A 14,491-nucleotide genomic window follows, 5' to 3' on the forward strand; every position below is an offset into this window, starting at 1 on the left:
ATTGCCTCGTTGATTACTAAGGCTTAATGCTCAATCAATTACTATGACGATGATGACCAACGGAAATGTTGATGTACTATTGGTAAGAAAGCGACGAGTAACTCTTATCTCATTTTCAACTACGACTACGATCGCCACGATGATAGGATGGAGGTTGACGACGATGGCACCACTATCGAGGCTCAACAGGACACATTCCTTTACTATTTGACAATGACAACTTTTTAGCACTTTCGCTAGAGCTAAGGCTCGTGCTAGGTTAGGTTAAAACATAGTCCTTGTTAGCAATGACAAGGAAGATCGCCATGATGACAAAATTCTTATTAGCTATGACAAGAAAGACCGTGATGACCACCGCTAGCAAGAACGGTGGCAATGATGATTTTTTTGATATTATCGTTGCATTGATCCGATGGGATAGCATAGATAATTAAAAAATAATAATAATATATGATTTAATAGAAAATAAATCAAATCCCTATATCTTGATTAAATTGATGTTATTACGTTCATGTCAAGCAAATTAATTTAACAAAAAAAAGGTTAATGGTTATTTTTTAATTTTATAATAGATATTTTGATCTAATATAAAAAGCCATTTCATCAAAATTAAATATGAAAATATCATATGATAAAACCCTGGGCTTCTTTTAGGTAAATTATTCTTTTTTATTTTTCACTTTTACCAATAGAATCTAACCTCGTCAAATCTATGTTTTTTTACCGTAACATCATGGATTACTCTATAATAAAATATAAATCTTGTGGTGCTTTTTCCGTAGAAGCATCAAGAAGAATAAACACACTCTATACCGTCTCGCGGAGGTGAGATGATCATATGATCCTTTAAATCTCTACGGTTGAGTTCTCGGACCATGAAAGCTTTCGTTAGAGCATTCCAATGAAAACGTTTAATCATGTGACAAATCTAACGAGACATTTGCTCGAACGATTCTAATAGACACATCGAAGGTATTAAGTAGAAACATCATTCCATGTTGGCCGACAAATATAATCAAAGAGTAAAATATATGTGTGTATCACTTTGTATAAAAGGTGTATATTGGTTGCCTCTTAAAAAAAAAAAACAATGAAAGGTATATGTTATCGTTTTTAATTTTAAAAGAATAAATAAATATATTAAAAACCATTAAAATAAGTTTATGTTATAACCTACGGCTTATTTACTACGCATAATATTATATTCTAAAATCATATAATCGAACTTTGTATATAAATGTACTAAAATAGTTTTAAAAATATAATTTTTTTTGTAATTTTGTATACTAAATTTTTGAACTTTCTTTATTAAAGTTTACTTTATAAAATAAATTTTAAAGATACAAAATTCACTTGAATTGGTTCGTTTGCGTTAGGGTTTTACTATCTTTCCCCAAGAAAAGCGGAAGAAGAATAACGGTCCACCAAGAAACCTATGGAGGAGCAAGAGACCCAGCAGCAAGTTTCGTCGCCCGCCGTCTCCGCCCACATCACTTCGCTCCTCAAGAGCCTCGCCGTCGTCCCCTCCGCCGCCGCCCCCGCGATCATCGATTGCGTCCTCGTCTCCTCCTCTTTTTCCCCTTCGGCCCTCTTCTCCTTACTCCTCGAATCATTCGCAGGCGCCGCGGAGGTGAGACAAACCGAATCAATCTATCAATTACTTCTTCTTTTCGTCGACAGATGCCGTTCTCGGCTGATCTTTTGTTATCTCAGCCGCTTCAATCGAATTACATCTTGTCGTACACGAGTTCTCTTTGCCATCTGATCAAGAAAACCCGTAAGTTTAAGGCTTCTCACGGTGCTGCTATTGTTGTTCTCCGATCGTTTCTTGAAATCGTTATTCCCTTTTTCAGGGTTTCAAGATGGTTCAATGCGACAGCTTATATGGAGAGTTTTCTTACCTCTTCTCAAATCTATCAATTCGGATGACTCCGAGTTGTTCAACCAGGTATTCAGGATGCTGCTTATTAGATGCCAATGAATTTATTTTCTCTTTTCCTGCTAGTTCCTATAATGTGTTCGTTTTACGGCAGGTTAATGGTTTGTTCTGTGACCTTGTGTCCGAGATTCAGTCATGGGATCTTTTGGGAGCCACGTTGGTGCCATTTTGTCTGAGATCTTTGGGACTTATCATCGGAATGCCTCAAAATGAAGATTTGGCAGCTTATAAATGGACAACGAGTGATGTCGTAGTCGAACAAGGTTCAGACGACATCGCTTTAGGAGTTTTACCCTTGCGAATTGTATCACATATCTTGATGTCACTACTAGAGTCTGCAATGACATGCAGGGAGGAGATCCAAAGTGTTGGACAAACCTTGATTAATGGGGGTGACTCTTTAGAATGTTTTATCAATAAACTAACATGGGACTTGTCCAGATTAGCACTTGGAGTGCTTATGCAGGGTTCAGAATGTCGCTCTTGTGCTATGCACTTGCTCCTTCCGGTTGTTTTTAGCTCGCTCAGTAAGCTGTCTCTGGTTACAATTCAGGTGCAAGGGTCACAATATAGCGTTTCAAGGTAGGAGGCCAACTTTTTTTTTTTCTTTCTGTGCTGTAGTTACATTTTAGTTTCATAACATAGTTTTAACCTTTTATTGTCATGCTAAGATGTATTAGGCCATTGACACAATTAGATTGAGTTTCCAGGGCTTGTTTTTCTGAAGATCTATGGAACTGCTGCTCATCTTTGTTTACTCTTGGACATCTAGAGCGGCTGGATGCATTTAGCATACTTTCTTTATATTTCTCTAGATTTTATGAGATAGAAGATTTCGAGCTATCAGTTGATAAAACCACTTATGCATTAAATATAATAGCCAAAAAGGAATTTTGGGAGGAAATTCGCAGGGGATTGGTAACATTTTCTGCTATTTTTGTCTTGTTGCAAGCATTTATATTCTTTGAACTGTCCTTACATTTTCTTGATTCCTGGCAGGTGGATAAGGATGCTTTTGTAAGAAAGCAAGCACTTTATATTCTGAAAATAATGTTAAGACACTATTCCTTTCTTGAAGGCCAATATGGTGGATGTTGCTCTGGTAATTCAGTAATGGTAGTAGAGAATAACAAGATAAATTTGAGTCGTGCAACTCCTAGTGCTAGTGTGACAAAACGAGAGAAATGGGCTGATACAGAGGCTAGATCCTTAGGTGTAGGAGAACTGTGCCATTTGGGGTATCAGGATTTAGATAGTCACGGCAGGTGGAAGGTCTTTATACTCCTTTATGAAATGCTTGAAGAGTATGGAACACACTTAGTCGAGGCAGCTTGGAGTCACCAGGTATACTTGCATTTTTTATTTGCATTTGACCTTTCTCTCCAAGTCAAGGACATCAACTATCTGTACTACCAGCTTCAGCAAATTATTAGGCATAGTTGATCTTTCTTGTTCTGATGAATTATAAAATGCAGTCATGACAGATGAATGCACATTGAATATTTTAATAGTCAATATATCTCAAGAAATCTTTTCAATAATCTAGCACACTTTAGAATTTGCTTTAGGCAAGTTATCTCTGTTGTTAATTAGTAAAACACTTGCTGCATTTGGTTTGATACAAAGTAACCAGTTATTGTATACAAAAAAAATACAGATATCTATGTAGATAAGTCTGAGAACTGGTTATTACACTTTTATGATTTATTCATTTATTTGCATATGAAGGTAAAAGAAGGATATTGCTTGAAGTTATTTCTTCCAGTGACTTATGAATTTTGTATCAGCATTATAGGCTATATATAGCATCCAAAATTCTTACCTTCTCTTGGTTGTACATGCATAAGCACATTGTTGTTTTAGGTGGTTTCAAGAATTGGTTGTTCCTTTCAGGTGTCTTTGTTGTTTCAGTCTAGACTACTTATTAGTTCGTCTTCAAAATTGTTTTCTTGTGAAGTCTATGAATCCCAGATGGAAAATCTAGAAGCAATTTTCAGTTGGCTAGCAGTACTCTGGGAGCGTGGTTTTTGTCATGAAAACCCTCAAGGTTACTGCTACATTTTCTTGAACTCTATAATGTATAACCTGTTCTCTGAAATCTAGCCATTATTACTGCCCAACCGAACTTTACACTTTTCATTTTTTTCTTTTGTTTTCAGTCCGAAGTCTAATTATGGACTCATTCTTGTGCATCGATTGGGAGAATCTTGGAACCTATGCACAAAAAATTCCTACAAGCTTTGTACTTGGACCCCTTACACAAGCTCTGAATGATGTCGTGCACCACAAAGACTTTGGTTAGTCTTATAGTTGGATTAGCTGAATATAATAGATAATTGTATTATCCACTTGTAAAACAACTTGTAAGTTATGGTTGTTTTTTATATACATTGTTGTTATAATACATTATCTTAATCTCATTGCTCTTTTGTTATTCATTGTTTTCATGGCTCATTCTTTGCATGGCACTTTAATTGGATATACCACCATAAATATATTTAGTATTTTATATATTGTGCGTAAATAATTAAGCTATAATCAGTGAAGTCATTAAGCATTCACCTAGGCACTCGAGCAAAGCGAGACATGACCCAAGCTCCTAAAGATGACCCAAGTGAGGTACTTGAGCTTGGGTGCTGCCTAGGCAAGCGCCTAGGTTGCCTATGCGAAACTGATCAATTATTAGGATTGGATCAAATTCTGGCTCGACTTAGGTTCAATCCATTTGGTCTGATTTGATCAAGTACAGAAACCCTAAATCTAAATGCCCCTCTTGCCACTCGCATAACAACCCCCTTCCCCCTTTTGTTTGCATCAAAACCCATGTCATGACTGATGAACAGTGAACGCCTCTCCTCCCTGTCAACAACCAACAATCAACAGCCCTCGAGGGCTAACAGTACCTCTCTCTCTCTCTCTCTCTCTCTCTCTCTCTCTTTCTCCCCTTTCTCCTCTTCTTCCTTTCCCAATGGTTGCTGTCGTAGGCAACACCCGCTGCCTCCTGTCTCCCTTCTTTAGCCGCCCTCTCAGGCAGTGCCTACTGCCTGCCTTCTCCCTTCCCAAGTCACAGCTGCCATTGCCCCCACCCCTCTTCTCCCTTCCCTGGCCGCCACCATCCCCTGGCCCCTTCCCTCTCCTCTCTGCCTCTATGCAGCAACGTAGCTCTCCCCATCCCTCTCCTCTTCTTCCTTCTCCATGCCTAGTGCCTTTGACAACACCGGTTCTGATGCTCAAACTTGTTTGCTCCACCCACCACACCCATATCGACAAGACATGCCATGGTTACTGGAATGGAAGGTGCCCAACTTGATCAAAACGACTAGATCATTGGAAATTGATCGATACTTTGTCAAATTTGGCTGATTTGGTTTGATCGCTGATGATTTAACTGACTCCTAACCAACCGATAGGAAGGGAAAAAGAAAGAGGTGTACATTGATTCCAGTTAGAGAAGACAAAAAGAAGAGGCAAAAAGGGAGAAAAATGCCTCTGTTTCCATGCTGTTGTTGTCTTATTAGCATCACTGCTATGCCGTTGTCATGGCATGTCATCACCATTGCCACTTTGTCTTGGCCACACCGCTCCACCCAACCTTGGTCTCATGTGCACCTGCATGTGGGATACAAAGATTGTATTTGCATCCCAGATTTGAAATCCTAGTTAACGAATGGGTATGGTTTCCTTCCATGAGCCCCAAGATTGTATGTGAATCCCAGATTTGAAATCTTAGTTAAAGAATTGGTATAATTTCCTACAATGAGCTTGCTAAATATTTTACATTGTAATTGCTCTGATCTTGGTTGTTCACTTGTGAGAAGATCAGAGGAGAGAGAGAGGAGAAGAGGAAAAATAAAGAAAAAAATTGGGGAGAAAAATAAAAAAAGAAATAGGTAAGAATTTAACAAACTGAAACTTTTAATATAATTATTTGTTCATTTAGCAATGAAGCCATTATCTTAAACATAGTTCTATAGATAATTAAATTCTTACAAAAATAGAAGATAGTTTTAAATCTTAGATTTTTTTAAAATACTAGATACATAATGATAATATTTTGAGATGACACTTAACTAGTCAACCATATAGATCTTAAATACAATACTTCAAATTCATATCCCCATGTCCTTATACTTTCTTTTATGTTGTATCATTTCCGTAATTAGAGCAATGGCCATGTGATGGGAAGGTTTGGTCAGTACCCAATGTTCCATACCTAGGCGAAAGCAAAATGGTGACTAGCATGGATAATTTTTTATTACATTGTGAAAAATACTGTGCTGTTTGTGAATTTCTTGATATTTACTATAATTTATCTATAGTGGTGCTCATAATTGCTAAGTTGATTTAATAATTATTGAAGTCAGTCACTTTGAGTTTCATTTCATCTATGCTGTTATTATTAGTATCATAAAATGAAAGTATAAGTTACAATAATGCCCAAATGAGAACCTTCTAATCAAGTCTTTGAAATTTGTGATATTTAGCACTGAATCAGTATGACTCTTTTAGTTGAAAGAACTGCTAAAACAGTCAGTAATAAATGTGTCTTATTAGCATTAAGCCATTAACAATCTATAAACTTATTTAATTTAATGGCTGATGATCGGTGGAGTGTAAAGCTAATGAAGAGGAGAGATGCAGTGGCGAAGAAGAGCACTGAAGCCCCTTTGAATTCAAAGGCAACAAAATCCAAAATCAGAGCGGAGTAGAGGAAGATGCTATCGTGAAGAGGAGGCGGCAGTTGGAGAGGGGTGCTATAACACATGATAGGGGAACTGAGAATAGGATGTCTGGTGAGTGCAATGGGGGCTTTGTGATGTCAACTATCAGGTGGAGAGCTTGCGATTCAGTGGCGAAGCATGAGGTGGAAGAAAGTGGGGGGCGGGCTACTGATAACAAGTTGTCGACCTTGCCTTGCCCCACTTGAGTGCCTAGGGTAGTTCGAGTACTCATTAACTTCATTGGATTGCAAAACACAAAAAGCTAGGTTATAGCATTGTTGACCATGTCCTTGCTATTTGTGCATCCAAAGTAACAAACTTTATACAAAGATCATTTTGATGGTCAATGATTTCAATTTTGATCGGTGCTGTATGAACTTAGTGGTAGTTTTAGTTATTGGTAATTTTAGTTACTAGTTTGACCGACCACCAAGACATAGACCATGCCAATTTGGATCGATTCATACCCTGTGTAGGTGTACCATTCAGTATAGTTGGTTTACCAATCTTATCGATAGGAATTTTTCTATTATCGATCGGTATCAACACCAATCAATAATGGTTGGATTTGGGCCAAATGACCCAATTCAACAGTTGGACTTTGGATGGGGGGTAGTTGGGACTTGGGAGTATATTTAAACACCCCCTCACTCATTTTTCCTCTTTCACCGTTGGTCATCAAGTCATGTCGTTCATCTTGGTGGAAGGAGCACCACAAGGGTCTCGATAGTGGACTTGTACCGGTCCTAGTCTGAGCATGCATATCTCTTTGTTTTCCATCTCATTTAGTATTCTGTAGACCTAATTCATTTAATAATCATCTAATTTGATTCGTCAGGGAAGGTCTCCTGTAAGCTAGACATGAAGGCTTCAGTGACATCGAAGTTAAATCGATTAACAATGCAATAGCAAGTCTCAACTCTCCATCAAAGAAAGTCTCAGTTTGTAGATGAGGGATTTTCAATAATCTATGTCTCATTTTTCCAAAAGATCTTGATTTGATTGTATATAACCATAAATGGGAAGAAATTAGAATCAAATAAGTTTCTTTAGAATTTTGGATTATTTTATTATATTTACCGAAATTAAGTACCAGTGGACAGACACTTGGTACACCAATATGGACTGGTACTGTACTGATCGCCCCATTAACCAGTGCATTGGTACCATTGAGATTGCATACCTTACTAATGATTATAATGATAGCTATGACATCCACCATGACAAATAATGATGGTACTTGCACTATATTCTTAACAGTTTCTTCTGCTTACGTATAACTTGAATGTTTAAACTTTTGTTTACTTTATTGCAGGTATAAAGGGAGTGTACACTTCAAAGACAATAGAACATGGTATGAAATTCTACCATGAATTTTCACGTCAGTGGACATTGAGGTGACTATTTGTTTCCTTGTTGAAGATATATCTATAGATAAAAGTATATATGGTGCTTATGATATTGCCTTGCCAACTGAGCTGTTTGTTAGTTCTGAGTGCGTGGATTGCTCATTGTCCTTGCTGTTGTTACTCGAGTTATATTCTTTAATGGTTTATGCACATCAAATTTTCTTTTTGATTGTGAATGTTGAAAAAATGTAATTCAGGTACTTACTAAGCCACCCAAGGACCAGCAGGCTTGGTGGCTCGAGTATCTGCTCCATATAGAATTTGCTTCTTTTGCAAACCAACTACAACGACCACTAGTTGCAAGTTGCAACACCACTGAAGTTATGTTTACTCTTAGGATCCAATCTTAAAAACTCATTTTTTTAAAAAGCATACTTGTATTGGCAGTATCAATGATTGAGAGTTAAAACCCAGTTATAAATGTGGGATAGTAATTGGCAAAGCTCAGAATTAGTGTAAGATTGATTAGTGCCGACTGCAATGACTTGTGCTTGATCTGAACCAGGTCAGGACCTAACTAATCACGGTTGAGATTAGTTGAGAACTAGTCAAAAGTGGCCTACTCAGAAGTGGCCTAGAATTAACCAGTCTACTTCACTTGTTTGGAACTGGTATAGAATCAATGGACTAGTTGGATATGGGCACATTCTGCTTTGTTTTAGTCATAGATGAGCCGGCATCTTCTGGGAGCTGAGGGCTTTAGTATTGGACTCACATTGTAGATATGCCTCTGTGAACCATGTCAAATATGCACATGCATTTGAGGTTGTTATTAGCTGACCTGGGCATCCCTTTCTTCTATGGCGGATGTGTTTGCTGATGTTGCTGGGACCATCACAACTATGTAGGTAGGCTACATAACTCCTCTACAATGAGAATCAGTGAAAGTTCAAAAATATGCATGTTGACATAAACATTGTTGATACTTGAATGTGCAGCAGGCCTCCATGTTGTTGCACTTGTGCATTGAGATGCATCATTTGCTTGTCATTGCCCGGTGGTTGTTTCTTGCTCAGGTTGATTTGGTTAGTCAAACAACTTTTATGACTCTTTTATTGGTTGAGAGTTCTTTTTGCGATGTGGGTTGCTCCTATGGAAAAAAAAAAAAGAATGAAGGTGTAGAACTTGGTCATCAATTATTATTTTATAACTAACATCAATTTCACTATGAGATACAATTATGTCACCTTTAATTGCTTAGTCGAGGAAGGTGATAAGGGTTTCGGTCATGTCAGTTTTCATTTTCATTGTGCATTTGTGAATGCTGTCATTTGCCTTATGCTTTAAGTTAACCATTTTAATATTTTCTGTGCTCTTTTGTACTTATGAAATTACTTGCAGATCTGACTACTGATATTTCTTTTATTTTATTACAGTGACCGTGCTGCATTTGTTCGGATTTTGGCATCTGTTTTGTTATCTGATTCATTTGGACGAGCTGGGCTAATGGCTCTTGCCTTGTGTATGGCTTCAGCTGCTTGTCATTCTGATACACACAGTGGAAGTCAAGTATGTTCGGATGCAGAACTAAAATCTACTCAAAGTAGGTTTTTGCCCTGCAGTTCTGCTGATTTGTTGGACTCTCTGGGAATTATTATTGAGAGGAGTAAACAACATTTCAATCCAAACTATCGTCTTAAAGGTCTGCGATCCTACATAGCTTAATGTCAGTGTTGAATTAGATGTTATAGATTTAAGAGAATATTTATAGAGCCATAATATTTATATATTTTTCTTGCTTTGTTGTTCAGTTTGTGCACATGTTCTAAAAGCTGCATCATCGCTGATAAACATTGTGGAGGTTCAACTTGATCTGCTGCTGCATTTTATATCAACAGTGCCTCGAGAGTTCACTGATCATGCTGGTACAAGTTTTCATCAACTTGGAATTGTATATTTATGCTGTAACTAGTTGTCTAGTTCTTCTTTAAGGTCATTAAATTAAGTATTCAAATTCATATTTGTGGTTTATTTAGTTTTGTGTTTGTTGACATGTCCAGAATTCAATTTCTTGTTCCTAAAATTTGGTTATATTTACCATTTTTGTTTCTTTGTTCAATGTTGTTTGTTCATAATCATATCCTTTTTTGAAGATAATTTCTTGGGACATACATTATACATCCATTGAGAGAAGACCATGTTGGTGCTTTATGTAAACCTTTGTTTTTCCAGGCCTTTTGCTTTGATCCTTTGGTGTTGTCTTCTTGTTTTCTTGAATCTTAGATTCATTTTCTTTGTAAAGCTCATACCTATTTACCCTGGCTGTTCTGTTCTTGTTCATGGTGGTTATCAGTTACATGGTGCACTTTGTTGTTATGGTTGGTTCCATTTTTCTCTTTGCATCCATTCATAGGGATCTTATCTAGGTTGCTGGGTCCTTTTACAGGGTACTTAAGTTTTTTTTTTCATGTAGGATCCCTAAGAGTGATGGTGCGACAATGGCTTATGCAATCTGGTGGTACCAACTTACAATCTAGTGATGCCCATTTACATGTTCTGAATAATCTTATCAACTTTCCTTCAAGCTTCATCATGCAGACACAGACATCTGCCTCAGTTGCTTTTGACGATGAAGATGTAGATTTATGGGGAAGAGAGGCACAAAGGTGGGCAAGAGTGCTTTTCCTTGTAATCACAGAGGAGAAACATATGGAAGCTGTATTCATGGTTTGCTTTCTTTCTTGACATTTTTGACTAGTCTATAATTATTCTGGTTTCTTTTGTGCATCTAAATACTTTTTTCATTAATAAATATATTGGAAGTTTCAATTATCTACTCTGTTCCTTGCTTTTTTTGTAATTTCTTGTGATATATCATGTTATTCAGTTTCATATTTTGTGAGGAAGACAACATGTCTTAGCATACTGCAGTTACTTTTGATTCTGTTATTACCACAAGGAATTTGTTACAACTATGCTGGTAACAATTCCCAAAAGGGTTTTCAATATCATTAGTTTTATGATCATAGTTCTTATTCTTATCTATCTTTCAAAAGCATAGGAAATTCGATCATTTTCTAGGCCCAAGCCAAGATGAAGCAATGGATACAATCTTTGTTACTTGAGAGCAACTGAGCAAGAATAAAAAGTCCAGTTGGATGAATCCATATTGACTAGAAAGCCAGTAACCTTATCGGATTGGGTTGTTGCTTGGTATGTTACCGAGTGATAAGCTTACCACAGTTTCCATATCATGTTTTAAAATTTTTTGACAGATTTTGATAGCTATCTTCGTATTTTATTTTTTAGCTTTCCTCGTATGCACCTCCTCTCTATTCCTTTCGTTCACTCTTTATATCTTTTGCATCCTCCCCATTGCCTCATCGCCATTACTCTGTTGCCTCGTCATTGTTCTATTGTGTCACTGCCCTAGCTCCACATTCTTGTTGCTATCACCACTCCACTGTCTTGTTGCTTCACTAGTTTTGCTTCGTTTTCTCACCACTTCATTTCTGCCATCACCTTAGCACTTTGCTATGGCTGCTCCGCCACCTCACATATGTTGCTCGCTATGTTGCCAGGTTATCGCGGACGACTTCGCCTCGATCCTTTGTTATGCCTCTTTCACACCCTTCTCCATGTCAACTCGTCTTCCTCAGCCTCCTCTGCTCCTCCACCTTATCCTCGCTCGTCATCGGTTCTCTTTTTCCTCTTCTCTCTTCTCTTATTCTCTTTGTTTGGAAGGTACCAATCCATGCTGTGTATCAATATGTTGGTCGGTCATACTAGTTTCATGCTGGTCTAGTTATTTACCAGTAGGACATTACACCAAAATTTTAGACTTTGCTTAAGAACATATAATATTTTTATTTTATTTTTGGTATTAGATATTCAACTATGAATTGTAGTCTTTATTGTCTTGAAGAACTTGCTTATTGGAGCAACCAGCTTCTTTAGTTTTGACCATGGTTTAAAAAACTGTCCATACCAATCATTACTAGCTGGTATTTATGTCCTACCATCAACCGGGACATGGTTCACCTTGTTCGAGCTGTTATAGGCTGTATTGTCTGATAAGTTTGCCATACCTGGCTTACATGGTGGTAAAATCAAAACTGAAGGTATCAAGCAGTTAGCTCCGCTGCTATTATCTTTCTCTTCTAAATTTGTGATAACTATCACAATTGTCAATTCTTTTTCTCCTCCCTCTTTCTGTTGCTCTGCCTCTTTTTCTCTCTTTAGCTCTTTCTTCTCCTTTGCCTCCTTGCTATGTCACCACTGCATCCTCGTCTTCCTCTTCTTTTTCTTTGTCCTCCTTTTCCCCTCTTCTCTTTCTCTTTTGTTCAATTCTACTCTCCGTCCATAGCTAGATTCCTACCAGTTGGCAGTTGGCACAGGGGAATTACCCTAACTGCATGGTCTACACAAGGACTATATGGTATCAGATTGAGATTTGGAACCTTAGTTTTAATTGTCTATAACATGACCTTTTTTGAAGGTATAATTTGTTGAATCAACTATCAAGAGTGTTTGATGTGTGAACCTTTTAAGCAGATTCCTACTACCCATAGCTAGATTCCTAGCAGTTAGCAGTTGGCAGTTGGCATGGGGGCATTACCGTTACTGCACTGGTCTACCCAAGAACCATATTGGTACCAGATTGAGATTTGAAACCTTAATTTTGATTGTCTATGACATGAACTTTTCGAAGGTATAACACTATAACTTGTTGCATCAACTATCAAGAGTGTTGGATGTGAGAGCCTCTTAGGCTATGATATTGGTCTTGACAGCATACTGATGGTTTGACATTTGTAATGACTAAAATTGGATCACTTTTAGGTTACCAGTAGTGTTGGTTATGATTGCAAAATGCTTGAAATACAGTTTAATTTCATGTTGGGGTGGTTTGGTGCAGTTGCTCTGTTGGCACTTCTTTTGGACCCGCACGAGGTTCATGATGTTGGCCAAGATCTCCTTTTCTCCTAGGTTTCACCAAATGATCATGGGATTGCATCCTTATCAGTCCTAGTCCCTAGTTTATGGTATGATAATGGAATTTTATGATTTTTTTAATCCTTCATCATCCCGAACATTTCATTTTAGTTGCTACCATCTTAGATCACTGCAAGCATATTAGGGAAAGCCAAGAAATTTGAAGAGCAATTTAATGGACACATTCATTATTTATAATAAAGAGGAGGAGGTTGACGGATAACAGGAATCCGATCTTGCCAAGGCCCAAGAGTATATGAGAATCCAATTTAGTAAGCAGTGGGTGTTTTCTGCTGTCTATATTATATGGGTTGTCAATCTTTAGAAGCATGAGACTGTTTATGAATAGATCGCCTTTAGGAAATATTATTTTCTTCTCTCTGAAATTTTAATCAGGATAATACTTTTCATATAAATGAAAAATTGACATATAGGGTTATGATTTTTTTTGCTTTTTTCATGTGCTGTATGAGCCACACTCATGTCCATATTCAATATGAGAAGAACATAAATATTTGATTGATAGTGGGTTGGGTGATATTTATTGTTTTCTACAATGTGACTTCATTCTATGATCCCATGGTGCCAATTTAGCAAGAAGTTCTTGCAATCGTTTCCCATTAATTTTACTTGTACAACTTAAGTATTCATCTTCAATTTTCTCGTTGAGCTTTCTAACTTCATGCTGGGTCCAGTGATTTAAAAAGCGCTAGGCGCCATAAGGCGCCAAGGTCCAAAAACGCCCGAGGCGCTAGGCGCTCGCCCGAGCGAAGCGAGGCGCTAAAATATAAAAATATAAAATATAATTAATAAATATAATTATTTAAAATTTTAAATAAAAATATAAAAATATATAATATAATTAATAAATATAATCACATTAACAGTATAAATCTGCTGACGGAGAAACGAGGAAGCAGCGGCGAGCGACGGCAGCAGCGACGGCGAGCGGCGGCAGCAGCGGCGGCAGCGGTGAGCGGCGGCAGCGGCAGCAGCAGCAGCGGCGAGCGGCGACAGCGGCGAGCGGCGACAGCGGCAGCGGGAAAGGGAAAGGGAGCGGAAGGCGCGAGCAGCGGGAGGGCTCGCGGGAGGCGAGAGGGCTCGCGGGAGGCGCGAGCAGCGGGAGGGCTCGAGGGAGGCGCGAGTAGCGGGAAGGCTCGCGGGAGGGCTCGCAGGAGACGCGAGCAGCGAGAGGGCTCGCAGGAGGCGCGAGCAGCGAGAGGGCTCGCGGGATGCACGAGCAGCGGGAAGGCTCGCGGGAGGCGCGAGCAGCGACAGCGAGCGACGAGATCGCGATCGGGATCGGCAGCGGCAGCAGGTTAGGGTTGGGGTTATATCGGTTTAGTTGGTTCGATTGAACCAACTAACAACCGAACCAGGACCGAACCAGACCTAAAATTCTGGTTCGGTTTACCCAGGCGCTCGCCCGAAGCGCCCAGCGCCTGGGCTCGGGCGAGCGCCTAGGCGGCGCCTGATTGAAGCGCGCC

The 14,491-nt window shown here is 38.6% G+C and overlaps 1 protein-coding gene across 4 annotated transcripts in view; it reads left to right on the forward strand.

The window, feature by feature from the left end:
- The first annotated feature begins 1,394 nt into the window (after positions 1 to 1,394).
- The window catches only part of LOC135627659 (uncharacterized), a 46,764-nt gene continuing 33,667 nt past the window's right edge, over positions 1,395 to 14,491 (forward strand). For 3 of the 4 annotated variants that reach the window (XM_065133800.1, XM_065133801.1, XM_065133802.1), the window contains exons 1-12: positions 1,395 to 1,630; positions 1,714 to 1,777; positions 1,854 to 1,948; positions 2,034 to 2,521; positions 2,650 to 2,857; positions 2,939 to 3,283; positions 3,833 to 3,986; positions 4,099 to 4,236; positions 7,976 to 8,057; positions 9,446 to 9,711; positions 9,821 to 9,934; positions 10,483 to 10,736. In XM_065133800.1, coding sequence (XP_064989872.1) covers positions 1,436 to 1,630; positions 1,714 to 1,777; positions 1,854 to 1,948; positions 2,034 to 2,521; positions 2,650 to 2,857; positions 2,939 to 3,283; positions 3,833 to 3,986; positions 4,099 to 4,236; positions 7,976 to 8,057; positions 9,446 to 9,711; positions 9,821 to 9,934; positions 10,483 to 10,736 — 2,403 coding nt within the window. In that variant the 5' untranslated portion in view covers positions 1,395 to 1,435. Of the gene's footprint in view, positions 1,631 to 1,713; positions 1,778 to 1,853; positions 1,949 to 2,033; positions 2,522 to 2,649; positions 2,858 to 2,938; positions 3,284 to 3,832; positions 3,987 to 4,098; positions 4,237 to 7,975; positions 8,058 to 9,445; positions 9,712 to 9,820; positions 9,935 to 10,482; positions 10,737 to 14,491 lie in introns of those variants that run through there. The other variant, XM_065133803.1, reaches the window with a different exon arrangement.

The sequence above is a fragment of the Musa acuminata genome, chromosome BXJ2-11 (genome assembly GCF_036884655.1).
Source record: "Musa acuminata AAA Group cultivar baxijiao chromosome BXJ2-11, Cavendish_Baxijiao_AAA, whole genome shotgun sequence".
Lineage (NCBI taxonomy): Eukaryota > Viridiplantae > Streptophyta > Magnoliopsida > Zingiberales > Musaceae > Musa > Musa acuminata.